The 27,793-nt window shown below is 41.3% G+C and overlaps 2 protein-coding genes across 9 annotated transcripts in view; one reads left to right on the top strand and one right to left on the bottom strand.

The window, feature by feature from the left end:
• GTPBP8 (GTP binding protein 8) overlaps positions 1-13,768 on the top strand; it is a 20,254-nt gene extending 6,486 nt beyond the window's left edge. For 2 of the 3 annotated variants that reach the window (XM_014590383.2, XM_006155118.3), the window contains 4 exons: positions 900-1,030; positions 2,158-2,257; positions 4,025-4,143; positions 7,323-7,547. In XM_014590383.2, the coding sequence (XP_014445869.1) occupies positions 900-1,030; positions 2,158-2,257; positions 4,025-4,143; positions 7,323-7,392 (420 nt within the window). In that variant the 3' untranslated portion in view covers positions 7,393-7,547. Of the gene's footprint in view, positions 1-899; positions 1,031-2,157; positions 2,258-4,024; positions 4,144-7,322; positions 7,548-13,528 lie in introns of those variants that run through there. The other variant, XM_014590382.2, reaches the window with a different exon arrangement.
• Positions 10,506-27,793, bottom strand: RMP64 (ribonuclease MRP subunit p64). 6 transcript variants are annotated; one of them, XM_006155116.3, is made up of 9 exons: positions 27,234-27,793; positions 25,038-25,192; positions 21,636-21,715; positions 21,198-21,329; positions 20,687-20,764; positions 17,468-17,820; positions 17,097-17,158; positions 13,792-14,051; positions 10,506-11,111 (listed from the first exon to the last, which is right to left on the bottom strand). In XM_006155116.3, the coding sequence occupies exons 1-9, from the start codon at positions 27,334-27,336 to the stop codon at positions 10,646-10,648; spliced, it is 1,689 nt and encodes a 562-aa protein (XP_006155178.1). In that variant the 5' UTR covers positions 27,337-27,793; the 3' UTR covers positions 10,506-10,645. The 6 variants fall into 6 exon arrangements, with proteins under 6 accessions (XP_006155178.1, XP_014445867.1, XP_006155179.1 ...); XM_014590381.2 differs by lacking the exon at positions 27,234-27,793 and adding an exon at positions 26,378-27,167; XM_006155117.3 differs by lacking the exon at positions 27,234-27,793 and adding an exon at positions 26,550-27,167.

The following is a 27,793-nucleotide window of genomic DNA, read 5'->3' as shown; positions in this document are numbered from 1 at the left end:
TGGTTACATCACTGGACTCCCATGTAGCCAACCATAGTTTGAGTCCTGGACCCGGCAGCTTAAAACTCATGCCAGACATTTGTGCGTGCATGCCCAAAATCCTGAGAGAAAAATGGAGAAGGGATTGTGGCATGGTCATCCCGTCTGGGGGATGATTTCTTGCACTGTCTCTCTCTCTCTCTCTCTGTATGTATGTGTGTGTGCATATATGTATGTGTGTGTGTGTGTGTGTGTATCTGGCAAGCACATGTGCCATATAGCAAAAATATGTCTCTTTAAAAAAAAGGAATTGGATGGGCCAGCATATGGCATGGTGGTTAAAGTGCTGGATTCCATATAACCAACTGCAGTTCATGTCTTGGACCTGGTGGCTGGTTTCTCAGTTTCCCTTTCTCTATCTTCTGTCTCTCTGGTCAACTTTTTTTAAATAACAACAAATTGAATTAAATAATTCTTTTTTTAAAAAAGTGAATTGGATGGGGCTAGCAGGTGGCGTAGTAGTTATGTTGCTGGACTCCCACATGGCTGACCACAGTTCCAGTCCTGGACCTGGTGACTTGAAACATGCTAGGAGCCTGTATGTACATGCCCAAGATTTGGGGAGAACAGAGAAGGGATTGCAGCGTGGCCGTCTCCCAGGGGTGTTATTTCTTACTTTCACTCTCTGTGTCTCTGTCTCCGTTGAGCCCATGCACCCTAAGGCAAAAACCTCTTTAAAGGGAAAAAAAAACAAAACCCTGAATTGGAGGGAAGTAGTGTGATCTACGCTCATCTCTAGCCACTTCCTGTCTCTCTTCAGCACAGTCAGGATTGTATACTTAGGCTTTTATTAAGTATTCGTTGAATGAATAGAAAACATTTTGAGCTAAACAGCCTTTTTTTCCCCATTATTTTATCAGGGACACACAAAGAAAATGAATTTCTTCAAAGTTGGGAAACATTTTACATTGGTGGACATGCCAGGTTATGGCTACAGAGCACCTGAAGATTTTGTAGACATGGTAGAGACCTATCTAAAAGAACGAAGGAAGTAAGGAAACGTTTTTCTTACCATACTTACATGTTTAACTCAAAAGCATGTTTCATTAGTAATCTACTCATGATGAAAACTTTCATTTTTCAAAAGACTTGTTTTAAATGGTTTATTTTATTCTTATAATAGTTTACAATGCAATATTTAGGACCTGTATGGTTTCTGCTTGTACATCAGCTTAATGTCAAATTCAAGTGTTTCTCTGAAGTGAGACGACAAAGAGCACTTCCACAGAAGTGGGCCATTAGTTGTTGTTGTTGTTGTTGTTTTAAATTATTTATTTAATTTTACTTATTCACTCATTCATTTTCATTTGACCAGTGAGAGAGACACAGAGAGAAGAGAGGGAAAGTGAGAAAGCAAGCCACCAGGTCCAGGACTAGAACTGTGGTTGACCACGTGGAATGTCCAGTGCCTTAACCTCCACGCGACCTGCCAGTCCCAGTCCTTTAGTTTTTTTAAAACCAAACTTTTAGCTGGCTAATTCTGAAAATGAAAATGTATGTGATGTTTACTAGATTTAAATAAATTTTGTCTCATCATTCTTAAAATATCTTAGCATATCTTCTGAAAAAATTAGTTTTTGTATCTCCATAGGTAGTCAAGTGAGTTGTAAGTTTCAAGAATTGTATGATATATAGAAAAGCAAATTTGTGAATTGTAAAAACTGTTTATAATTTTCTTGCTTGTTGTAGCTTTACATAGAAGCAAAAATGAAAAATTTACATAAGAAAATGCAAAATATAATGTCTTATTTCTATCATTAGTCTTAAAGTGATATTTAAAAACTTAAACATTTCTGTGACAACATACAGTTCACTGGATTTATGCCTCTCCAACTAGAGTCTAAGCTCTTAATGAAAGGAGCTCCTCCTCTTTATATCCAGTCTCAGGCAGGATGTTTTACAGCTTTTGAAAGAAATTAGTATTTAGTCAGTTTAGTTACTGAAAGTAAACAGCATTGGGACCCTATTGTACTATAGGATGAACTTCTTTCCTAGCAAATTCCTTTTCCCTAAAGAAATTTTTAAAATTCAGATTGTGAAATAGTCAAAGAAAAACTTCGGCGAGGCGGGAATGAGTATCTATTATGTTGCCATTAATCTTCTTTTATATTTTTACAGTTTGAGGAGAACATTTTTATTAGTGGATAGTGTTGTTGGAATTAAAAAGACAGACAATATTGCCATTGAAATGTGTGAAGAATTTGCACTGCCTTATGTGGTAAGTGTTTCTTTTGAATCACAGGTGCAGTTAGGTCTACCAGCTCCGGGTGCTTGTGTGTGCATACACATACTTTCTTTTCCCCCAGAGGCTTGTGCCATAGGACACATGTGCTCCTTGGAGAGACAGAGAGGGGGAAAGTGAGAAATCACCCCCAAGGGGTGTTGGTCACACCACTATCCCTTCTCTATTCTGTTGGTGGGATTTTGGGCATGTGCACCCAGCATGATTTTCAAGCCACCGGATATGGGATTTGAACAATAGAGGGCCATGTGGGAGTCTAGCACCTTAAACACTATGACACCTGCTGGCCCCACACACATAGTTTTTGATAAATGAAATAAGAAGTAGGCCCTGTTTCCTCAAAAGGAGAGTACCTTTTGAAAAATTTTTTCTATTTTCAGCCTTGAATATAAAATAACTTCTGTAGCACTTTTAGTCTCTTTTCTTCTCTTAGGTTGAAGTTTTTAAATTTACAGAATAAATTTTGTTAGGCAATTAATTTAGTGTTCCCAAGTGCTTTTCTTTTTCTTATATATATATATATATATATATAGGATCTTGGGCACGCACGCACATGCGCCCAGCATGAGTTTTAAGCCACCGGGTCCGGGATGCAAACCACGGTCGACTACGTGGGAGTCCAGCGACATATCCATTACGCTAACTGCTGGTTCCTTTTTCATATATTTTTAATGGCAATGTAAACAGTTGTCCAAAGCATGTTAGTAGCTCTTGAGTAGCAGCTTGGCAGACAGTACTTATTAGAATGTAAATAAAACTGCAACCGAAAAATTTGGAATAGTCATTCCAAGGCCAGCTTCAAAGCAATGATTAAGTGCTATTCCCTGGGAACCAGATCCCACATGGCTGCCTGCTATTCAAATCAAGGCCCCAGTGGCTTGAAGAAACCCTGGAAGCATGCATGTGTAGGCCCAAAATCCTGATGGGATGGAGAAACGGAGAAGAGATTGCATCGTGATGCACCACTGGTGGGAGAGCTCTCCCTGCACCCCCAAATACACAGCCCTCTGGCAGTTAAAAAAAAAAAAAAAAAGTTTCAAGAACATAGCAGCCTCTAGCACACAGAAGTAGAATTTTTAGATAATTAATAAATAGCTAATTAAAATATTAAGTCTTTAAAAAAATGTTTTCTTTTTAATGCTTAAAAAATGTGTTTTCTGGGGGCTGTCCGGTGGCATGTGGTTAAAGGCGCTGGATTCCCACATGGCTGACCACGGTTCAAGTCCCAGACCTGGTGGCTTGCTTTCTCCCTTTCCCTTCCTCTCTCTCTCTGGTAAAATTAAAAAATAATAACAAATAAATAATTCTTTAAAAAATTCTGGGGCCAGCAGGTAGTGTGGACTCCCTTATGGCCAACCACAGTTAAAGTTCTCGACCTGAAGGCTTGCTTTCATTTATTTTTGGAGAGGTTTTCGCTATAGGGTGCGTGTGCTCGCCATACAGAGAGAGACAGAGAGACAGAAAGCGAGAAAACACCCCCCAGGGGGGATGGTCACGCCGCAATCCCTTCTCCTCCATTCTCCTCTCGGGATCTTGGGCACGCATGCACACGCACCCAGCGTGAGTTTTAAGCCACCAGGTCCAGGATGCAAACCGCGGTCGACTACGTGGGAGTCCAGCGACATAGCCATTACGCTAACTGCTGGTTCCCAAGGCTTGCTTTCTTATTTTCCCTCTCCCCCCGCTTTTCTCTCTGGGCAAATTAAAAATAATAAATAATTTTTTAAATGTGTTTTCTTATAGATGGTATTAACAAAAACTGACAAATCTTCCAAGGGACATCTTTTAAAACAAGTACTTCAGATACAGAAATTTGTTAATATGCAAACACAAGGATGTTTTCCTCAGTTGTTTCCTGTAAGGTAAGAGTTCAACTGTTTTTAAAACTTTAGGTGCTAAAAGCCTATATATTAAACCAGTGTTTCTTAAATTGAGGTGCCACTTAAAATTAGAAGTATGTTGACGACTGCACACTTAGCCATGATTATTTTAGTACAGTCTGTTAGTACATTTATTTTCTACTTCCCTCTGTCCTTTCTTCCTTTTGCTTTTTCTTGCTGGATCTTCTCTGTAGGCACTTCATTCTTTCTGCCTCAGCCTACCTCAATCCTAGACCACAGAAGTGAGGACATTTTACTTTTTAAAATTGGCTAAACAATAGCTACTGTAAAGATGCTGCCATCTTTTTTTGCTTTTCCTTTTACCTCCATGAGATCGAGAGAAAGGGAGACAGAGGCAAACACTCCCAACAGGGTCTTCACGCCAGTCCTACCCCAGCCCCAGCCAGCCAGGATCACCGTGTGCATGTGTTGCACAATAGGGAGACATCGGGATGCAAACCCAGGACCTTCCTGTATGGCCTCAGCATCAGAGTGCTGTGTTATTACTGTACCATTGTGTCTGCCCTCCCCTCCCCCCATGCTTAATTTCAAAAACAACTGATGTTTATAGCAGAGAACTCATTCTGGCCATGAGGAACAAAAGTTTCCTTTAAAGACACCGTATATGGGGTCTACAGGTGGCATGATGGTTAAAGTGCTGGACTCCCACATGGCTGACAACCAGTTCAAGGTCTGTCAACAGGTGCATCTGCATGTGTACCCCAAATCCCGAGAGGAGAATAGAGGAGAAAGGAGAAGGGATTGTGGCCTGGCCATCCCCCAGGGGGTGACTTTTCACTTTCCCTCTCTGGTGAGTGCACACACCCAATGGCAAGAACCTAAGAAAATATAGAGACCATTTAAAGATAAAAAATGTTTCATGTAAGTTAGAACTAAGCATTAGTAGCAGACAGAATGATTATTTCCTGGTAATTTTCGAGATGACGTGGTTAGGGACACATCGTGGGTCTGTATTTTCACTGTACACCTTGGATACAGTGAGTAACGTGTAGTATGGCAGATGCAGTGCCATTCCTCTCTGGTCTTCTCTGGGGAAAAATGCAGTGTTTTCTTGGGCCACATTAATAGAATTAATTCACCCTGCATCTCTCCTTTAAATTGCATTGAGCTCAGTTTAAGAGTTAGTATGGTGCTACAAACGAGGGACAGGTCAGCAGTAGCCACATGCTGCGTGCCACCGTACCGTTCAGGGTTAAGAACAGAGCTGTCTGCAAACTGGTGGTTCTATGGAACATTAAGTCACCAGATCATCTAAAACACGGAATTGATCCTCACAGTAAACATTCTTATTTCACAGAAAGATTACAATTTGGAGAAGCAAAGTGGGCTGCAGAGAGGTATTTGCTGAACTAGAAAACTCATGATCCTTTGGAACAGACAGCCATGGTTTTTTATAGTTCCTCTGCTTCCTAGATACTGATTTTAAAGCAACTTCCTTTTCTCTGAGTCTGTTTTCTCATGGGTAAAATGTGGTCGTTAGAAGGATGAAATGAAACGTACTGTGACTAATATACATACATTACATACATAATCATGTGGATGTCTTCCTTGCTAAAGGTCAGAGTCAGTAAATGCCAAGGTCAGGCCCATGACCCAAACTGTCATATTCTGGTACTCCTTAGAGGCATTTCGTTCTTTAAGTTTGCCAACGTTCTCTGCTATAAGACCCTGGAATTACTGCTGCCACTGAATCCACCGTAGTGACAGGCACTGTAGGACACCACACAGCACTGGAAATCGGAATTGAGACATGGCAGCCTGCTGGCCTTTAAGAACTTCAGGGTTCATGCTACCAGAGTGGCCACGTACAGGAAGCTGGCAGGCTATATTCCTAGCTCTCGAAACCCCAGTAGGAAGGAGTTATGTACCACTTGCCTTTATCTGCATGGCTAGGCCCCAGGTCTTCCCTGCAAAGGGGACTTTCATAAATGGCTGTTATAAAATAAATCAGGTTTTATTTCCTTCTCTTCCTGTATGCTCTCGGTAGGAGTAAAGTGACATGTGCAGGGAACAGGTAACCACCTGTGAGGTGAGAAACGGCCTTGCAGCTTGCAAGCAAAAGCGAAGTGCTCACCTTCATGTCTGAACTCTGCCCAGCAGCAAAGAGCAGCATAAATGGTGCAAGGCTGCTAAGGATTGATGCTGGGGTCGGACTGTCTTTATAATATGATATGGAAGAAACGTATAAGTAGACAGAGTATAACTGCTTCTTTGGTTTTCTATGTAGTGAAATTGCAAGCAGATGAGAACTAAGGACAGAAAATTATGTAAGTTGATAGAAATATTGTAAATGAGTTCCAAGTGACACAGTTAGTGTGTGAACTGTTCACCCTGCATCTCTCCTTTCAACTGCATTAAGTTCAGTTTAAGAATGAGTAGGGTCTATTTTCAAGGAGGCAGCTTTGGTCAAAAAGTCTTAAATGCTCTATTTTATCAAGAAGGGATTAACAAAACAGCAGGTAATATTTTACATGTGTATAAAACTATAATATATCCAGGCTTGAGAAACCATGTGGTCTCTATACTGATGGATAGATGGAAGGATCGATAAGGACTACCTACAGTAATGATGATGGTCTTTTTTTTTTTTTTTTAAGATTAAAAAAAGGCCTAAATTATCGAAGTGTTTGAATTTTTGTCACAGAAAGAACAAAGTGAAAGAAATCAATACTTATTTTAGAAAACAGCCAAACAGAAAAGACAGCAATGGCACCAGAAGGTGGCACAGTGGTCACCCAACTAGATGGGCATGGGGTGTTTCCTAGTCCACGTCCCAGAGTCTCCCTGAATGTGCCAGCACACACATGCCTGGGATCCAGGCTGTCTGACACTGGGGTGGACAGCAGCATGCGGATCCGGTTGAGGGTGCTCTCTGTCTATGCAAGGAAGAATTTTCAAAGATTAAAAAAAAAAACCATACAGTGAAATTTTTAGTCGTGATGGAAATGAATCAAATAATGTGGATCATCAGATTTTAAACCTAAGAGGCGGCTGAGGGAGAGAGGAAAGGTAAAACAGATTAAAGACATTCTGCTTCATACATGGAATAAAGAGTTTATAAATAAATAACTTTTTAAATTAAAGGAATTTAGATCTGTTAGTACCTCTAAGTTAAGAGAGAATTTTTTTTTTCTTTTCAGTGTCGTGACCTATTCTGGAATCCATCTGTTGAAATGCTTTATAGCAAGTATAACAGGAAATCTTGGCTAACAGCTATCAGTTTAGCTTAAATCTCAAAATTTGGTATGCCAACTGGAGCTAAAATACCTAGAAGAATTGAACCAGCTGTGGCATGCTAGTTAAGGCGGCGGGATCCCACATGGCTGGCTGCACGAATGGAGTCTTGGACCCAACCACTTAAAATCATGCCAGGCGTGTGTGCATGCATGCCCAGAATCATAAGAGGAGAATAGAGAAGACTGTGGCATGACCATCCCCTTGGGGTGCTTTCTCAACTTCTGTCTCTCTCAGATGAGCACAGAGTACACCCTACATTAAAATGAAAAAACAAAAACAAAAAACAAAACCTAGAAGAATCTCAGCATTGTTTTAAATGCTGTGTATCTGTAACTTGCAAAGGATCACTCCAGCTTTAAAACTTGGATCTTCCCAAAGCAAGAATGAATTTGTGCCTGAGGGAGAAAAGAGGTTTATAAGTTAAAAGCAAATGCGGGGAACCAGCAGTTAGCGTAATGGCTATGTCGCTGGACTCCCACGTAGTCGACCGCGGTTCGCGTCTCGGACCCGGTGGCTTAAATCTCACGCCGGGCGCGTGTGCGTGCGTGCCCAAGATCCCGAGAGGAGAATGGAGGAGAAGGGATTGCGGCGTGACCATCCCCCCTGGGGGGTGATTTCTCGCTTTCTGTCTCTATGTCTCTCTCTGTCTGTCTGGCGAGCGCACGCGCCCTATAGCGAAAACCTCTCCAAAAAAAAAAAAAAAAAAGCAAATGCGTATCAAAGTCCACAAAGTGAAAACCCACTTCTGCTATGTAGTGAAGGGTTTGCCATGTTACTTATTTGGCTTTTTATCTTGTAAAGACAATGTCTATCGTGTGTACTTTTTTAAATATTAAAATGGACTACATAAAAAACGCTGCTTTTCTGTTAAGTATTAATAGGTAAGTTGCGGAGTAAATAGTCCTATGTATGTGTATAATTAATCTTTTCCCTGGAGTCCTTACTTGAATATTTAAAAAAAATAAATTCTTGGTAACATTTGTCAGTCCACGTTAGAAACACCAGTCATTTCCGGCTGAGACCATTCACCATAAGGTGAACACAGAATCAAAATCAGAACACCAGAATTCATGTCCTACTTCTGTTATATATTATATACTGGACACTGGGCAAGTTACTTGCGTTTTCTGAACTTTTAGTAACTGTAACTTCACAAGCTGTAAGATTACATGAAGTAACATGTGAGAAGAACTGCTGCACGTTTGTAAAGCCAAACCAACCCAAGAATACAGCAAAACTCACAGGGACTTACCAGAGAAAACATCCTGTCACGGAGAAGAAACAATTTCTCTAGGGAAAAACAAATAACAAAAACTAGCTGTAGGTGAGAAAATTAATCTGTAAAAGGCAAGCGAAAATGGTTTGGAATTGGTACATTTAAGATTCAGAATGGGAAAAGTCTTACTTTGAACTAAAGTTAATGGAATAAATTATGAAGATGCTTCTCACCTATTCATATAGTGGTTTAGTTTTTCAAAGTGAAGCTGAATATTAAAAGGTTATTGGTAGTTCTGGGACCAGCAGTTAGCATAATGGCTAGGTCGCTGAACTCCCATGTAGCCGACTGCGGTTCAAGTCCTGGACCCGCTGGCTTAAGCTCACGCTGGGCATGTGTGTGTGTGCCCAAGATCCCGAGAGGAGAATGGAGAAAGGATTGTCTTGTGGCCATCCCCCCTGCTTCAGGACAATCACAGAAGACAAATGTGCAGGGAGAAGCAGAAGCCTGGATCTTTACTAGGGATCATTTCTTTATCTTCTGAATCAGAAATTGAGACATGAAGTCTTGTAAGAAAGAGGCTGTATAAAGTGGTGGGTGCCTAAAGGTAACAACTCCCAGGAAGTAAGCTGGGCCCTGTGGTTAACAAAACTATACCACGCCAGTTCTGATCTGCCTTCACTTCCTAATATGTAAAGGGAATATGCTGAACTCACAATACCACTTAGAGGCTGATGGCCATTTCTAGACTTAACATGAATGACTTCTCCATTTTAAGGCACCAAGTAGCTACTACCACTTGGTAAAAGCCAGACTTAATAAATAAAAAGTGACCAGAAACTGATTAAAAATTTCATCAATTTAATTTTTGTTTGTTTGTTTGTTTGTTTTTGGAGAAGTTTTAGCTATAGGGCACGTGCGCTCCCCCAGAAAGTCAGAGAGAGACAGAGACAGAAAGCAAGAAATCACCCCCTGGGAGGATGGCCATGCCGCAGTCCCTTCTCCTCCGTTCTCCTCTCGGGATCCTGGACACGCATGAACACGCGCCCGGCATGAGTTTAAGCTACCGGGCCTGGGACTTGAACCGCGGTCGGCTACGTGAGAGTCCAGCAATTGAGTTAAACCAGGATATTTAATAAGGTTTCAGGGAAGAAGCTAAACCAGTGTTTCTGTAACTTTGGATTTTGGCATACCTGTCTCCTTGATAAAAAGCAGACCTCTAAACTCCTCCCCTGGCCCATGTTTATTCATTCCTGCAAAGGTGCTAGCAACACTAGTAACCAACCCAGTGACTCTCCGAAAGTCTGAAGTTTGAGAACCACTGGGACCGGTAAGTGGCAATGAGCAGAAAGCAAATAGACCAGACAAAAATGGAAAGGAAATACAGAAAATAAAATGATAGGATGACCAAGGAAAAGGATGCAGAATATACTAAGGTACTGTCCTTTTTCTATAAATCTATGTAACATCATAAAATTTGAGCTACCATAGAGGCTTATTGACCTATGGAAGAGTTAAGTCAGAACACTTGAAAGGTACCTCAAACTACACATCATCATTTGAAAATACGTAAGATTTACCCTCTCGGTGCAATGGAATAAGCAGCGTAGAAACAGAAAGGCCAGAGTGACCTCACAGGTGCTTCCTTGCTATCCCACCTTCACTTACGGCTCAGAGGTTTTTGCAGACTTACCTATTCATTTTAAAGCCCTGGCAGATCATAAAACTGTTCAGTTTTGCAGGGACCTACCAGCCTTAGTCAAGGAATTATTTCTGTTTCTCAAGGGTAAACTGTGGCAGATTTTTAATCTTAACATCTAGCAAGTAATGAAAATCAGAAACATATTGATTAAATGACAAAGCTACTATAAATGTTTACTGAGTGTTTATTAATGGACTCCTGTGCAGTGAGGCACTAAAGCAGCACCTCTGAGTCCCAGCAGTACTTCCAGATCTCAGCAGAACATGCGACCAGCTTGGTAACTGCTTAAAAGGCTCACAAATGAACATCTAAACTCCCATTAAAGCAAAAATGGCATCAATGTCATCGGTCTCCTTGCCGGCTCCTTCTGCGTTGTGTGTGTGTCTTCGCATCATTGTCCATGAACTCGTGTTATTTTCACTGCTTCCTATAAGATTTTCCTGAATCTGTTTCTCCTTGGTTTGTATGACAGGATTTGAAATTCTGCTCCTTAAAAGCTGCTTACTGTTAGGGTAGAGGTCAGTTCTGGTAACTGCAGGGCATGCGAGTCTCCACTCAGCACTGCCGTCTGTCGTATTCTGAGTCCCTTGAGTGAACTGATAAATTTCCTTTAGAAGTATTGACTGTGACTTTCTCTGTGGTTTGCTTTGTCTCAGTAAAAATATATTTTGTGATCTTCTTTGTCTCTGATGGTGCTTTGAAGTTTTGATACCTAAGCTTCGAAGAAGGCAGTTGCAAATAGATGTTTTCATACACTCTAGTTTCTTTGGCAAACTTTAAGAGACAGAAAGGAGAAATGTGAGTTAAGGAAGATATAGAAAAACAACGCTCAAGCACTTTCATACATCTTTCTACCAACTGCCAACAGGAAGTACACAATTCACCTACAAATCCTATATGCCCGTGTACAATCCTGGGAAGACACAGACAGGAGTTTGGACCCAAATCTGTTTTCAGAGCACAACTTCTGATTCGAGCTGTGGGCAGACTGTCTGCGCTTTGCTCTCAGAGTAAACTAGCTTCTACAAGGGCCTAGCAAGGAGGCCGAGCAGGGAGATACCGCTATACGTTAGTGCCAGGGCTCTTCCCACCCCACCGATCTGGTCATCATGTAACGGGAGCAGAAATGGAGAAATAGTCACCAATGAGAAACATCTGCCAGTATGTATTGATCCATACCTAGATAAGCAACGTTGCGTTGTGGGAGGAAATGAACAGCCTCAAAAAAAGAAAGTTAAGGGGATTTATAAAGGATTGAGAAAACAAGGCTTTTTGGCCAGAGACAAACCGACAGGCTTGAGCTACCCTCACTGAGATTGCAATCATCATCTTCAGGTCTAGAAATTCAGAACTCAGGCATTTTACTTAGGCATTGTACTTCTGGTCTTCTGGGTCCACTGCCAGAAGACCCACCAGTGCCTACCTGAGCTGCCCCACTGTTTGTGACAGTCACATTTTAAAAGCTTACCACAGGTCTATTCTCTTCCTTTTTAAACAGATACTAAACTTTGAGGAAGCCCATTTAATGACCTAATTCATCTGTTTCCACACCATTTTCTTGTCTTACTATGAGCAGTGACTTTGAAACGGGGAGAAAGTACATGTACCTTCAAACTGAAATGGAAACAGAATGAATGAAAATAGGAATTGGGGAACCTGGATTAAGTTCTAGATCTCCACTGAGTACAACCATGTCCTCCTCTAAAAAAGTAGAATAATACTGCCTACCCTTGCAATTATTGTGGACATTAGATAAGTTATAAAGTACATTACAAATTTAATACTCAGCCAGCCAGACAGGGCTATATGAAGGAACACTATATTTGGGGGAGTAATGAATAACAGCTTAATCAATAAACACAAGTTTGTTACCCTTCCTATTAATCATAATCATCTCTGCCTCATCTACCCCAACTTTAAACCAAATTTTAAATAGAATGCCTTTCTCCATCCCAGGTTGAATTTTCAACCCTAGATAGATTCCCTTTAGTTATTTTTTTAATAACTGTCTTATTTTAACTTTATTTTTTATTATTCTTTTTATTTTTATTTGACCAGAGAAGGACAGAGAGAGAAAGAAAGAGCAAGGGAGGAAAAGTGAGAAAACAAGCCGCCATATTCAAGATTCAAACCACTCGGCCATGTGGGAGTCCAGCGCCCTTAATGGCCACGCCATGCAGATCCCCTTTAAATGGCTACAGACAACTTTAGGACATCTCAATGTAAAATGCCCTCTATTAATTTATCCCTTAGGGATATTTAACAACTTTTTCCAAGTTTTAAATCAAAACTTGTTATAAAGGCTTGAATACATACCAGGGTTTTTTTTCCCTAAAACAGTAATATCTTTTCCATTAGTTTTAGAAAAAAAATTAACAAATTATAGAGTTTTAAGTGGTTCATCCATAAAAACCATTATAAAGCCCTGAAAAGATACACACCTATAACTAGATAAGAAGTTATGATACATGAACAGAATAGTTCTAGAAAGACACATAAAAAACTGGTCAGAGGATTGCCTCTGTGAAAGGAGAATAAGGATCTTTACATATTTGTGTCTGATATTGTTAACCATTACTTCTATTGTTTTTTCAATAAAATTAAGCCCTAAAGTGTCTAACTTCATGTAACACTAGCTCACAATCAAAGATAATCATCTTTATACAATTCAATCAGTGTTATGACCACAGGAAAAGAAAAAGGTCAGTCTGTGGAGAGTCTAGCTCCTGTGAACATTAAGTCTGACCTTGATCCTTGGAGTCTAGGGTGGGCTCATGGAGGACAGGCATTTTCTGCTTTGGCGCTCTCACCCTCACCCCACTGTACTGAAGCTGTCTGCAGACGGGCTGCCTCTCCCACAGAGCATGAGTCTCCTGGTTACTCAGTCTACCTCCTATGGTTATGTCCCCAGGCTTAGCACTCCACAGGCATTCTTTTTTTTTTTTGGGGGGGGGGGCCACGTGCGCTCGCCAGACAGAGAGAGACATAGAGACAGAAAGCAAGAAATCACCCCCCGGGGGGATGGTCATGCAGCAATCCCTTCTCCTCCATTCTCCTCTCGGGATCTTGGGCACGCATGCACACGCGCCCGGCGTGAGTTTTAAGCCACCGGGTCCGGGACGTGAACTGCGGTTGGCTATGTGGGAGTCCAGCGACATAGCCATTACGCTAACTGCTGGTTCCCTCCGCAGGCATTCTTAATGCTCTCTGAATGAACAGATGGCCATGATGGAGTAAAAATGAGTAAGTCCAATTAACCTAAGTTTACTTTTTTTTTTTTCCCAATGAACTTTGCCCACATAACAAAAGCAAACAGAATTGCAGTTTGAATAGATCCCACTTTTAGCCCTCTATGGGTGCTGCACTTCCATTTTAAAGAGAGGTGACTTGAATGTATATATTTTTGCCCTAAACGTCAGCAGAAAAGAAAACAAAATTTCCAGAATATGCTTACCGATAACCTTGAGCTTCCACGTGTTTAAGCCGGTTACTTTTAAGAAGTTTGCTACCCAAAAAGGTGGCCTGGGCCTTGAGTTTTTGGCTCCTACACCATACAATTGCCATTTGGATTTCTTCAGAAAGTTGTCTGAAAGTCTCAGCTCCTCGGAATCTTAGCACGAAACTTTTGACACAAGGAGTTCCTATCCCTTTCTGTAAAGAATATTTTGTTGTCTTTGCTTTGGACTGAGAACATACAAACTCAAAGGCAGTCTCCTGAAATGTGAAAAGATGAGAAAAGTATATTGAATGTTTCATTGTAAATATATGACAAGAAGAGCTGACTCACTTTTGAAACATAAAAAGCGTCTTTTTAAAAAGAGGAAAACTTGTTTCACTCATTGAACTTTTCTTGTTTTAAAAACTTAATTTTGGGGTCAGCTTGTGTCATGGTGGTTCAGTGGCTGAATTACACATGGCTGACTGCACAGTTGTGTTCCACACCCTGGGTGCACATGCATGTGTGCCCAAAATCCCAAAAGGAGAGAGAGGTAAGAGAAGGGACTGCAGCAAGACCATTCCAAACAAGGTCTGCTTTCATCCTTTCTCTTTCTCTAGCAAGCACATGTGCCCTCTGACCAAACTAAAAAAAAAATAAGTAAATTTTTAAAATTTCAAAATAAAAACTTAAGTTTTTTACCCATTACTCCTCATACAAGCTGTTAAGATTTTGTTTATTGTCCCTCTTTGTATCTGCAGTTGAATTTAATTGACGTGGGAAACACGATATAAATATTCTAACACAAGTATCATGTATACAAGAGCAAAACTTTACATGATTAAATGCTGGTCAAGTATTAAATAACGGAGGGAGGGTGTCACTCACAGGCCTTTCTCTACCATCACTGGACTACCACAACTTGTTTTTCACTTATTTCCATATTCTCAGTAACCCTCCTCAATAAAGAGTCATAAATGTGACTGGAACACTTGAGGACAGAAGCACGAGACCTTGCAAAGCACCCAGCAGAGTAGGGCTATTCCTCAGTTAATGATGGCTGAAAACATGTTAAAAACGTTTAACTGGGGACCAGCAGTTGACGTAACGGCTATATCACTGGATTCCCATGTAGCCGACCGCGGTTCGAGTCCCGGACCTGGTGGCTTAAACTCACACTGGGCGCGTGTGTGCACGCGCGTGTGTGTGCCCAAGATCCCGAGAGGAGAATGGAGAAAGGACTGCGGCATGGTCATCCTCCCAGGGGGGTGATTTCTCTCTGTCTATCTCTGTCTTTCTGGGAGCACACGTGCCCTATAGCAAAAAACTCTCCAAAAACAAAAACAAAACAAACAAACAAACAAAATAAAAAACGCTTAACTGAGTGCCAATTCTGATTCAACTAGCTTCTGACAAGGTACCTTTATTTCTTTAACCCCTTTGTGCTATAGTAAGTCTAATTTGGATTCTACTAGCATTTCCTATTTCTACCTACTAGGTTTGTTTCTATCCTTCATTCAAAGCTTACCTTCTTCCAAATTTCTCACACTTAAGAACTTAAAAAGGAAGTAGAAAGTATCAAAGTAGAAGCCCATCGACAGTTATGTTTAGTGATCAATAAAGGATGTGTGTCCTAAAAGCAAGCTGAGCATATTGGTGCAAATAGCTAAAAATATGGTAGTAAATAGGTCTTAAATAAAAGAGATGCTGACCAGCTAGCTTCAAAACCAGCTCACTTGTGACATGTGGACGGTCTACAGAAGTTGCAAGGGTCACAAAGCGCCACAGTTCTCTTGAGACACAGAGCTGCAAAAACTATTTTGGGGACTGGTATAAAATGGTAAAGGACAGGGACTATGATGCCCAACTGTCCTTAGGCTCCCACTCCGCTGCTTATTTGCTATATAGTCCAGGCAAGCTTCTTGGCTTTCTATGCCTTCCTCTCCTCACCCGAAATATGAAAGCAGTAGTAAGACCCCCTACCTTACAGGACTTTGCAAGAATTGCATGAGTTTGTAACATAAAAAGCATTGAGAACAATGCCTGGCAGAGCAATTGTTAGCTATTATTATCCCCCCTTGACTCAAGAATTGGTCAAAATATAAATACAAACTGAACTCTCTATAAAGTTCAAGGAAGTACTTTGACTTACTAGAAATGATTAAGAATTCTTAAATAGAATGTAAGAAATAACCCACAAAAGAAAGCAGTACATTTTGCAAAGATACAGGGTAATAAATTACTGAGTGAAAGAGGGTGACAGTATATACCTGTTGCTAGGTCCACAGCAAATAGAATTTAGACACTAAATAATAAAAATCATGTCAAAGCTTAAACCATGTGGCCAACAGGTGCTTTACTGACTTGTAAATACATGACAGCAAGGAAAGCTGACTCACTATCAAAATGTGAAAATACGCAGTCTTTTTTAAAAGAGGAAAACTTTTTACTCACTGAGTTTTTCTTTTCTTAAAAATTTAATCTTGGGTCGAGCCTGTGTCATGGTGGTTATGGCACTGGACTACAACATGGGTGACCACAGTTCCAGTCCTGGACCTTACGGCCTGAAAAACACACTAGACATGTGTGTATGCCCAAAATCCCGAGAGGAGAATGGAGGAGGAACTGTGGTATGGCCATCCTCCCAGTGCAGGCACCTATGGCAAAAACCTTTATAAAACCTCAACAAGAAAGGAAAGACATGATGAGGATGACGACAAAAAATTATGACAGTCACGAATTACATCTAAGACCAATTAAATGTTGACAATGATCCGGATTGCCAAACACCTCAAATGCACTGAAAATAGCATGCTTGGGGCCAGCAGGTAGTTAAGGTGCTGGACTCCGACATCGCTGACTGCAGTTTGAGTCCTGAACCTGGCGGCTTGCTTTCTTACTTTTTGACTCTGTCTCTCTCTAGTCAAATTAAAACATAATAACAACAAATAAAACTGACAATTCATAAAACAAAAATAAAATAAAATTTAAAAAAGAATAGCAAGCCATCAGGTCCAGGACTCAAACCACAGTCGGCTATGTGGGAGTCTAGTGCCCTTAACCACCATGCTACCTGCTGGCCCCCATCTTACAGTCACTTTAAAATTCTAGAAGAACTCCTACAAAAACATTCCTTGAGATATTCTACTAACTAAATTCACTGTGTGCTTTAAAAACTGTTATTTGTCTTCATTGAGAAACAACTCTGAAAACTATGACAGCACTAAGGGGATAAAAGAGGACATTCGATCCCTGCCCTTCACTGGTAACGTCCTCTAAAATTAGTAGAAATCAGAAGCTGTGTTAAATGAAGCCAGACAAACCTCAATAGCTTTGCGTTTCAGCTGTTTGCAGAAAGTCTTCACATCAAACTCTGATGACTCTTCTGTGGAGGTGGGAAAATCAGATTAAGAAACTTAGGTATACTATTTCCAAATCTACAACAAATTCTAAATGCGTGATATTTCTTGGCAAAATACTATTAAAGAAATAAAGAGAAGGCGGCAAGCAAAGAACTATGAAGCAACAGACACAAAGTGCTCAAGCTTAAAAACACAAACATTACCACAATTCTCAAAAGATAATCAATATGGGTTAAAATGAAAAAGTACATATTAAATTTATGTCTATACAGTACATAACTATTGTATTTTCAACAGTCTGTTGTTGCTATTGCTATAACAAAGCAAATTACCTTTGAAGACTTTCTTATTCTTTACTGGTTGTCCAAGATCCACATTATTCTGTATCTCAATCTTTGTTTGTTTAGCTTTTTTGGAAATTGTAATTAAGGGGTCTTCACTGGACCTTGGTGATTGCTCTTTTGTTAAAAACAGTTTATTTAACAATTTTGTTACTCCTTTGGCTGGACCTATTTTTTTCTTAAAGACTTCCAAATAGGGCTGTCCGAGAAATTCAGTAATATCAGAAGGAAAGGTAAAATCTTTGAAGTAAGGCATTGGTTGAATCCTAGAGACCTCTTGAAGCAATCCAAACAATGGTTCATATAAAGTAATCAACCTTTTTAAAACATCTTTATAGAGAACCCTAGAAAAAGAAACAGAAGCTTATGAATTAGCTAATGATTACAATGCACAGATTATATAAAAGTGCAAAATTTAAAGTTAAAGACAAATGGCTGTCAAGCTCTGCCACTATATAGTTTTAAAAATGCTATAGCATGTATGTGTAAATAGCTGCATCAGTCCAGTCCAAACAGAAAAAAGAAAGTACAAAATGTTACTCAAAAAAATGTCAAAGGTGCGTATCAAAATTAAGTGTTTTTTTAATCTAGGTAGTAAGGTATGCAAATTTTAAATTCTTCACATTTTTCTATATTTTTGAATTTCTTAAAATAAACATGTATTGAGGCCAGCAGGTGGGCTGGTAGTTAAAGCAGTGGACTTCCACATGGCTGACCATGGTTCAAGTCACAGACCTGACAGCTTGCTTTCTCTTTTTCTCTCTTTCTCTCTCTCTCTTTCTCAAGCACACATGCCCTGTAGCAAATGATGATGATGATAAATAAAATTACTAAAAAGATAAGCATGTGTTATAGTAATCAGCAAAAATTAAGAGCTATGTTCATTCAAAAATGAGTATCAACAGTTTAATATTTTTAAATAGTATGGTTAAGTCCAACTGGTTGCATGGCAGCTAAGGTGGCTGGATCCCATATGACCAACTGCATAGTTCAAGTACCAGACCCAGTGGCTTGAAAACATGCCAGGCACATGCGTGTGCATGCCCGAAATCCTAAAAGACTGAAGGAGGAAGACTGTAAAGTGGTCATCCTCCTGGGAAGTTCTTTCTCACTCCCCTTGACCCCCATTACTAGTGAGCATATGCGCTCTATAACAAATTTAAAATATATAATATATATATATATACATATGACTATTAAATCAAACACTGTAACCTTTGATTTTAAGAAAAAGCAGAATAATAAGCACCATGATCAAAACAGCCCTTAAGTAGTCCTTCAGATACTCAGGTTAAGATACCAGAGTAAAGTTTTCAATACCCAAAGGCAAAAATAACTTTCTACTTTTTTTTTTTTATATATATTTTTTCTTTTTTTGGAGAGGTTTTTGCTATAGGGCACGTGTGCTCGCCAGACAGAGGGAGACAGAGGGACAGAAAGCGAGAAATCACCCCCCAGGGGGGATGGCCACGCCACAATCCCTTCTCCTCCATTCTCCTCTCGGGATCATGGGCACGCACGCACACGCGCCCAGTGTGAGTTTAAGCCACCGGGTCTGGGACGCAAATCGCAGTCGACTACATGGGAGTCCAGTGACACAGCCATTACACTAACTGCTGGTCCCAACTTTCTTTTTCACCATTTTTTTTTAAGTTTTCTATATTCGAGGTAGAGCTAATGATCCTAATTGATTGAAAAGGCCCAAAACAGGTCACCTTACAAACATGGGCAGATTCTAAGAAAAATTACCTCAAATCAGGTTCACTATATTGAGATATACAAGAGAGTATCTCTTTAGTTCCCATGTATTGCCAGTGTTCTTTACATCAACACACATCAAAAAGCAGTGGTGTTTCAGGTGGATGAAGAGTTTAGAGCATATAATGCAAGTCAGAAATTGTATTTCTAATTGCCATTGAAAGTTAGAAACCAAGGACCAACAGTTGGCGTAATGGCTATGTCGCTGGACTCCCAAGTAGTCGACCACAGTTCGAGTCCCGGACCTGGTGGCTTAAACTCACTCCAGGTGCAGGTGCTGCATGCCCAAGATCCTGAGAGGGGAATGGAGGAGAAGGGATTGAGGTGTGGCCATCCCCCTAGGGGGTGATTTCTCGCTTTCTGTCTGTCTCTCTCTTTCCAGCGAGCACACGTGCCCTATAGCAAAAACCTCTCCAAAAAAAAAAGAAAGTTAGAAACCAGGCCAGCCCATGGTCTGGTGGTTAGGTTAGGGCAAATGGATCCCACATGACCAAACGAGCAGTTTGAGCTCCTGACCTAGAAGCTTGAGAAACACACTGCAGGTGTATGTGTGCATGCCCCAAATCCCAAGGCAGAGATGGAGGGAGAGCACTGCAACAAGGCCATTCACTACATAGAGTGCTTTCTTCTTTTCTCTCCTTCTCTCTCTGCTTCCCCCATACCGTGGCAAGTGCCTGCATCCTCTGGCAAATTAAAATTTTAAAAATTTAAAAATCAAGTGGCAGAGAGAATCAGGAAAACCATTACTGCCACCAATTTTGTATTATTTCAGTTTCTAACCCTAGAAATCTGTTGGTTTAATTGTTTACTGTTAAGTAGCTCTCGTGGCTTGACATACCAAGCCTAGTCCTTTGACATAACCATCGGCACTTACTTTCCTAATCCACCTCACATATAAAGGGTCTTCAAAAAGTTTGTGGAAATGTATATTATGAAAAAACTATGCATGAATTTAGAGTTTTTGCACAAAAACAAATTCAGTCCTTTAATTCCATTACACACAAACTTTTTGAAGTCCCCTTGTAAACGATGATCAAATGAAGGGAACTCTTGTACCTTCAGTATCTCATGGGAAATCTTACATTAAAACTACTAATAAGAAATCTAAGTTAGGGGCCAGCACGTGGCATAGTGGTTAGGGCGCTAGACTCCCACATGGTCAACCATGGTTTGGATCCAAGACCCATTAGCTTAGAATTCACACTGGGCACAGTGTATGTATGCCCAAAATCTTGAGAGGAGAATGGAGAAGGGATCTCTCTGGTCATCCTCACTGGGGGTTAGTTCTCACTTTCTCTCTCTCTCTCTCTCTCTCTCTCCCTCTCTCTCTTTCTCTCTCTCTGTCCCTTTAGCAAGGACACATGCCCTATAGCAAAAATCTCTTAAAAAGAAAAAAAAAAAAAGCAATCTAGGTTAAGCTAGAGATATAAGATTTCAAAGACATGTACATACCATAACCTGCTCACCAGCCCTACCATCACAAGGTTTAATATAATGAACTCTTGCAAACCTAGATGTTTTACAGTCAAGCTGGAGAATCAATTTAAGGTGGGAAAACAAAACCAAAGAAACCTGGGTTAAGTTAAAAATATGAAAGAAATAGACTGAAACTAAAGACAAACGTCTTGAAGGTATTAACACCTTAAAATATGTTATATTTAAGTCATGAAAACTTGAAAATATAGAAATATACACTCTGCTAAGGCGCTCATTATTCAATTTAGTTTCTAAGGTTAAGAGTTTCTGGCTGTCAGTGCTCTTAGGATAATACAAGCAAGATAAAGAGCAGTCTCTGGAAATGGCCTAATCGGGCAATTCCTGACAAGGTGGCCAAGCAGCAAAACATCAAGAATTCCCATAGGTTATTACTCCTACAGAGCCCTAGCTTTTAAATAGTAAAACTATGAAATAAATCCAAACAGTTCCAGGTCAAAAGGAAATACTGCAGTAGACTCAAGGATACAGGAACGCCTTGCAGCAGCAGTCCAGCAGGCGGAGCAGCAACTTGCAGGCTCCCAAGACCTTCATCAGCACCAACTCCACCACTGGCTGGCTGGGGACAACACATGCTTTGGTGGTTACAGGCTGGTTTTCACTGGACAAAAATAGAAAAGTACATTACTTTCACTTTTAAACACAAAGCATTTCTACAGCAGTTTTCAAGCAGAAACTTTGTAAGCGCAATTTGAGGTGTTATGCTCAGTAACAGCCCACTGATACATCCACATACCCTGCAGTGACCCAGATTTCAGTGTCATGACAGCAACCACTTAAAACAAAATGTGTACAGCTGAGGCTTCACTGGTTATATTCCAACACCGAGCAGAGAAAAGTCCGAAGATCACAGAAGACACTGAGTCCCAGCCAGCCCACCACACCCCAAAGTGACGGGATGACTTACTTGGAAGAAAACAACTCAGACAGCTCTTGAATTGAACCCTCCAAATTCATATTTTTCAAACGTTTTAAACATTGTTCGACCTGAAAAAAAGAAAGCAACTCAAATTTATATATATATAGTGCAGACAGGGTCATTGATATGACCAAGAAAGAGATCCAGCTTTTCAAAATGTCAAAATATGTTAAATAACACAGAATACCTCTTCCCTGTTTTTAAGGGTAAAGAGACTTGAAGTCTAAAGCAGCCATTTTTGGTTAAAGATTTAGAATTTATGCAGCTAAGCAGATTTATCAAATCAAGTAATGATTAAGAAATTACTACATAAGTCAGAATATGCTTGATGTTATAAAGGGGCTAAAATGAGTATAAGATTATTCTTAATTTTGCTGATGCAACAAAATGTTTAATAGTGAAACTATTAAAACCAGATATAAACTACCAATAAATTCTAGCAAAGTTTAGCTAAGTACCACAGAGATGGAAACATGATTGGCTCTATCACTGAACAAATGTATACTGAACACCTACTATGTGTAAAGCATGCTGGGAGATAAAATGGTATATAAGACACTGTCCAACCTCTATTTGCTAAAAATCTAGTAGTAAAATGACAAAGACAGGGGCCAGCAGGTGGCGTAGTGGTTAAAGAGGCTGAATCCCACATGGTCAAAAGTGTGGTTTGAGTCCTGGATCCAGAAGCTTGAAGAACACATTGGGCACATGTGCATATGTGCCTAAAATCTCAAGAGGAGAATGGAGAGAACGCTGAGGCATGGCCATCCCTCACAGGAAGTGATTTCTCACTTTCCTTCCTCTCTCTCCCTAGTGAGCGCATGTGCCCTACAGCAAATAAAGTAACAACAACAAAGCACAAAGCCATAAGAAAATAATTAAATACTAAAATAAAGAGACATATTGGGGGGTCAGATGACATTACAAATATCTAACACCCTGCGAGGCAATCCCACGTGGGAATGTCCCTGGTTCAAGGGTGGCAAGCCTCATGGATGCTGCCACATGCTTTCCCATGATCCAGGCTGACTGAGGGCTGGGGTGGGTCACAGTATCAGGACCCTTTGAGGGATGCTCTCTCTCTCCTCTCTGCTTCTGTACCATGTGGAAGAAATTTTTAAAGAGAGAGAGCTTGTATTTTGAACCTGCTGTATCCTCAGTATTTCCATCCCTTCTCTGCTTTATTTTTGTTCACAGGACTGTCACCTCTTGAGGGACCACTGACTTACTGCCTTTCTCTCCCAACTATAATACGATGGTAATAGATTTCATCCATTTTGTTTACCAATGTAAGTCAGTCTTAGAACAGTGTTGAGTAGGCACTCAACAGCAATTTTTATTTGGAAAAAAAAAAATAGGTAACAGTATCTTGCTAGAGTTATATACTACTAAAAATGGAATCAAATTTATGAATTCTATCAAAATCAGTTTTCGGATCAATAGGAGTATTGATCCTTACATCCTCTGGGGTCAGCTTCTGTTTTTCAATTTTAAAGTCTAGACACAATCTTTGACAGAGATACTGACAAACCATGATAGTAAAGCACTTAGAAAACATGGGGAGCTAAAGTTCAAAACTAAATTGATGGGCCAGCAAATGGCATGGTAGTTAAGGTGCTGGACACCCATAAGGCCAACCACAGTCTGAGTCCCAGATCTGGCAGCTTGAAAATCACACAGGGTGTGTGTGTATGTGCATGCCCAAAACCCCAGGAAAAAAATAGAGGAGAAAAGATTGTGGTGTGGTCATTCTCCCCGGGGGGTGATTTTTCACTTTCCTTCTCTCTGTCTCTCTCCAGCCATCCCAAGCGCCCTATGGCAAAAAAATAAAACTTAAAACTTAATTAATACATAAATAAATGGAGAGCTTTAATAAGGAAGAAATGAGATATGGGGAAACATAGAGGCAGAGCAGTTACATGCTATTTAGGCTAACATTATATACAGGCTAATTCGAGTGCCTAGTTTCATGAAGGCAGGAATAATAGCTCTGAAATGAAGTTCTCTGTAAACCGAAATGTTAGGCAGACATACAGCAGTAGCAGTAATGGCAAGAGCAGCAGCAGCAGCATCAGACGTGTTCCTGACCTAAGGGAGCCCAGGGAACACAAACTACGTACAGAAATAGCAGCACCACAACACAGACTATGAAATGCTGCAAGAGAAATATAAACAGGACGCTAAACAGCCAAGAATCAAAAAAAGGAATTCAACTTCACTAATACTCAAAAGACTGCAACATAAGATAGGATTACTATATATATATATACTCTCAGGTTACACTTTGAAAAGAAAAATATGATCACTGCTAGAAAGACTTAAAATGGGACTTACAGCATTCTATGGCAGGCAGACATGGAGCGACTGGGACATTCTACACGAACAGGACCAGGAAAGAAAAGACTCAGAAGGGGCAAACACAGTGAGCATGGAGACTCATTAAGGGTTCAGATTGGACCCTGGCTCAGTGCCTGGTCAGCCAGTAATGCAGAACACACCTACGGGCCCAGGACCCTGGCTGGCTGGGAAAGGTTTCGGGGTGGGGGCAAGGTCATGGCATGGGACCCTATTAAAGGTGCTTATCTTTTTCTCTCTCTCATGAGAGAATTAAGTAAATAAACGTCTTTTTTTTAAGTTTGTTCAGGTTTTAGCTGTAGGATGCCCTGAGAGAGACAGAGATGGTGAGAGGGAAAGTGAGAAATCACCCCCCAGGGAGTACAGCAAGGTCCCAAGGGGATGGAAAATGGAGAAGGGACTACAATGTGACCACACCCCACTGAGGGGTACTTTCTCTCTCTCCTTTGCCCCCTCTCTTCTGGCAAGTACATGCACCTTTTGGAAAAGAAGCTCTACTCTATGATATAGTCCCTAAGTTACAGGGCTCTGTTTTGTCTTGAGCTCTAAGAAACAGAAGAAGCCACTTTACAACACAACTTGCCATATACCCATTTCCTCATACACACTACCAATTAGATTATGTAGCCCACAATAACTAAACCACAGCTTTGTCCCTTTTATGATTTTAAGATCTTATATGCTCAGAAAAATGTTCCTTAATGCCCACATTTTGTCCTGATCAAATCACTATATTTTTAAAGCAGGCAGACATTCCTTATAGACTATCATAATGAAGAAGACTTACTTACCTACTAGAAACAAGACTATATAAAACAATGAATCCTTTATTAAAAGAAAAAAAGATTATTTTTTGAAATGCTTCCAGAAAAAAAAAAGTCTACATTTAACTGTGGACTGGAAACCTATAAATCATAAGTCATTTACTGAGATTTCCATTAAAAAAAAAAAAAAAAAAAACAGTGACAGTGACAGTGTGAGCGCATCTTCATCAAGTACAGAGGTTGGGTCTCACACACAGGGATTCCGCCTCACCTGTTTGAGGGCCAAATGGGGTCTGTGGTGGCCCATTCTGTTGTGATTGCTGTAAATGACTGCACATAACACATCTGCTTCTGCATCCAAGGCCTGGCTCTTCAGCGACAGTAGAACGAGATGGCATTCTTTAATTACAGCTGCAACACAAAGGTCTAAAGCAGGGACATTTAATAGGATATATGTATTCTATGTTAAATGAGAACACATAAAAAATACACTGAAAAAGGCATCTTATTTGTTTAAAAGGAATCAAGAACAAATGTGAGACCAGCAGTTAGCGTAATGGCTACGTTGCTGACCTCCCATGTAGCTGACTGTGGTTCGAGTCCCGGACCTGGTGGCTTAAACTCACACCGAGCAGGTGTGTGCGCGTGTGCATGTGTACCCAAGATTCCAAGAGGAGAATGGAGGAGAAGGGATCGCAGCGTGGCCATCCCCCCTCGGGGGTGATTTCTCACTTTCTGTCTCTGTCTTGCGAGTGCATGCGCCCTATAGCAAAAACCTCTCAAAAAAAAAAAAAAAACAAACAAATGTAATCAACCTCAACTAGAAGACCATCATTAAGGATTCTAAGTGAGCTGATGGAAAAATAGTGACAGATGATATAAAGTCCAGGAAATCGTGAAAAGAGGACACTGGTTAAACAAGAACGTCTATCTTACATTATCATCACTTTAATAATCTTTCATATGAATACTCTACAGTCATCATTTGCACACTTGAACCTTAAGTAGTGAATGTGCCATGCAGGTTATGTACTTCTCGAAATCCCCTTTTGCTATGCCTATCAGCAAGAAAGAAATGAGAAATCACAGCAAATGGAAATTTTATTATTTGAGGAATGCCTGATAGAACACAGGATGCTCAGGTTAGATGTTTCCTAATCTGAAAAGCATTAGTGGGACCAGCAATTAACGTAATGGCTATGTCACTGGACTCCCACAGAGTCGACCACGGTTCGAGTCCCGGATCCGGTGGCTTAAACTCACATTGGGCACGTGTGCGTGTGCGCCCAAGATCCCAGAGGAGAGTGGAGGAGAATGGATTGCTGCGTGGCCATCCTTCCTGGGGGGTGATTTCTCGCTTTCTGTGTCTCTGTCTTTCTGGAGAGCACATGTGCCCTATAGCAAAAAACCTCTCAAAAAAAAAAAAAAAAAGCTTTAGTCAACGCTGCAGTTAATGAGCTCAGTGGCTCCAGGTGTAGAGTCCAGCACTCTAAGCGGAAGTAACACATGGCAGCTTTCTACACAGCGTGGAGAATTTTCTTCCACTCTCAACTACCTGGAGACAGAATGGCTGCCCTGGGGACTGACAGTGAGTTGGTCAATTTCTCTTACCTAATGGAAATCAGTAACGAATTTCTGCATAGCATAAGAAGAAAGATTAATCTGTAAACTAAGATAAATGGGAAGGGGGTGTGATAACTTGATAGGCTATAAGTAATTAATATTGATATAAGCTATCACTTAAGTGTTTATTTACCATAAGGGCTTTAAATGCTTTACTTACACCAAATTTTTTTCATTCCCCCATAGAGCCCTATGAAGAAAATACTATTTTTAACTGTTCAAAAGTGAGCAGAGGCATAGAAAGGTTAAATAACTCGCCCCAAACTCCAGCCAAGAGCTAAGATTGTAGCGCAGTCCGGCTCCTGAGTCAAACTCCTATGCCCAACCGACTAAACGCCGGCAACACTACCCTTCACACTCGGGTAAAACGGTGCGCTTTCTCCTAAATTCACATCCATTAGATCCTCCCGAAACTTAGTTAAGTAGTGTGGACTAGCTCCATTTTACGGAAAAGGAGCCCGAAGTCCGTAAAGATTGCAGAGTAGGTCCAACGGGCTCAAATCATGCTCCGGCCTCTTCGGGGGCAGGAGTCAGGAAAGCGGCGGAAGGGCAGCCAGAGCCCCAGGGGGTCCACGGGCAGCGGGTTCCCCGGCTGCACGCTTCCCGGAACCAAGGGCATCAGCCCCTCTGTACGCCCTTCGCCCGGGTCGGAGCATTGCCCCTTCCCAGCTGCAGCCAGGCAGCGCGTAGCCACAGCGAGCCCCGGGAGGGCCCGAGGCCCGCTCCGCCCGCAGCGCCGCACTCCTCTTCCCAGACTCCCGCGGGCTCAGGAAGTCCCGCCCCCACCACGTGCGCCGGCCTGGCGGCCCCTTCCGGAAACGTGTCCGTGTCCGGCTTCACTCACCCAGGACGGCGCCGGGGTCCTGCACTGTCAGTGCGCTGTGACTCCCGGCTTTGGGGATCCTCACGCGGTTCCAGGGCTCCGGGCCCGGCAGCTCCGCAGCCATCTTGCGAGGCGCGGGAGGGCCCAGGAAAGGCGGGGCTCCCGGCAGGAAGAGGGCGGGGTGGGGCTGGGCCTGTCTCCCCGACAGGGGCGGAGCCAAGTGCTGGGCGGACCCGAGCGAGTTACCTGCGGGTCACTGAAATCTGCCCGCGGAAAGGACCAGTGGGGACAGTTTGGAGGGCAGTGGCCCCATCACGGTACTACTCAATCCCTGGGGATGACGAGAGATGTCCTCACAAAGCATCCTGACACACACCACGTCTGGAGCTATTTTACTGGTATGGAAACAGACCCAGAATTAGGCTGATTGCATACAGCTCCAGCTCCACTCCTGACAGTACGGGGAAGATGAAGAGATGAAATAAAGTGGCTTTTGGAAGGTGTGACAGTTGTAAAGAGGGGCTGGCCTACATTGTTTGAACAGCCAAGGAAGGCTCTTTGTCTTTGGCAACAGCAAAACC

This window comes from Tupaia chinensis, unplaced genomic scaffold, assembly GCF_000334495.1.
Source record: "Tupaia chinensis unplaced genomic scaffold, TupChi_1.0 Scaffold000437_1, whole genome shotgun sequence".
In the NCBI taxonomy this organism is placed as follows: domain Eukaryota; kingdom Metazoa; phylum Chordata; class Mammalia; order Scandentia; family Tupaiidae; genus Tupaia; species Tupaia belangeri.
This window is presented reverse-complemented; position numbering and strand designations above follow the sequence as displayed.

Coding starts and splice junctions, on each gene's coding strand:
- RMP64 (XM_006155116.3), bottom strand. CDS start 27,336: ATGGCTGCGGAGCTGCCGGGCCCGGAGCCCTGGAACCGCGTGAGGATC. Junction 25,193..27,233: donor GGACCCCGGCGCCGTCCTGG/GTGAGTGAAGCC, acceptor TCCCTGCTTTAG/ACCTTTGTGTTGCAGCTGTA. Junction 11,112..13,791: donor GTGGAAGCTCAAGGTTATCG/GTAAGCATATTC, acceptor TGTCTCTTAAAG/TTTGCCAAAGAAACTAGAGT.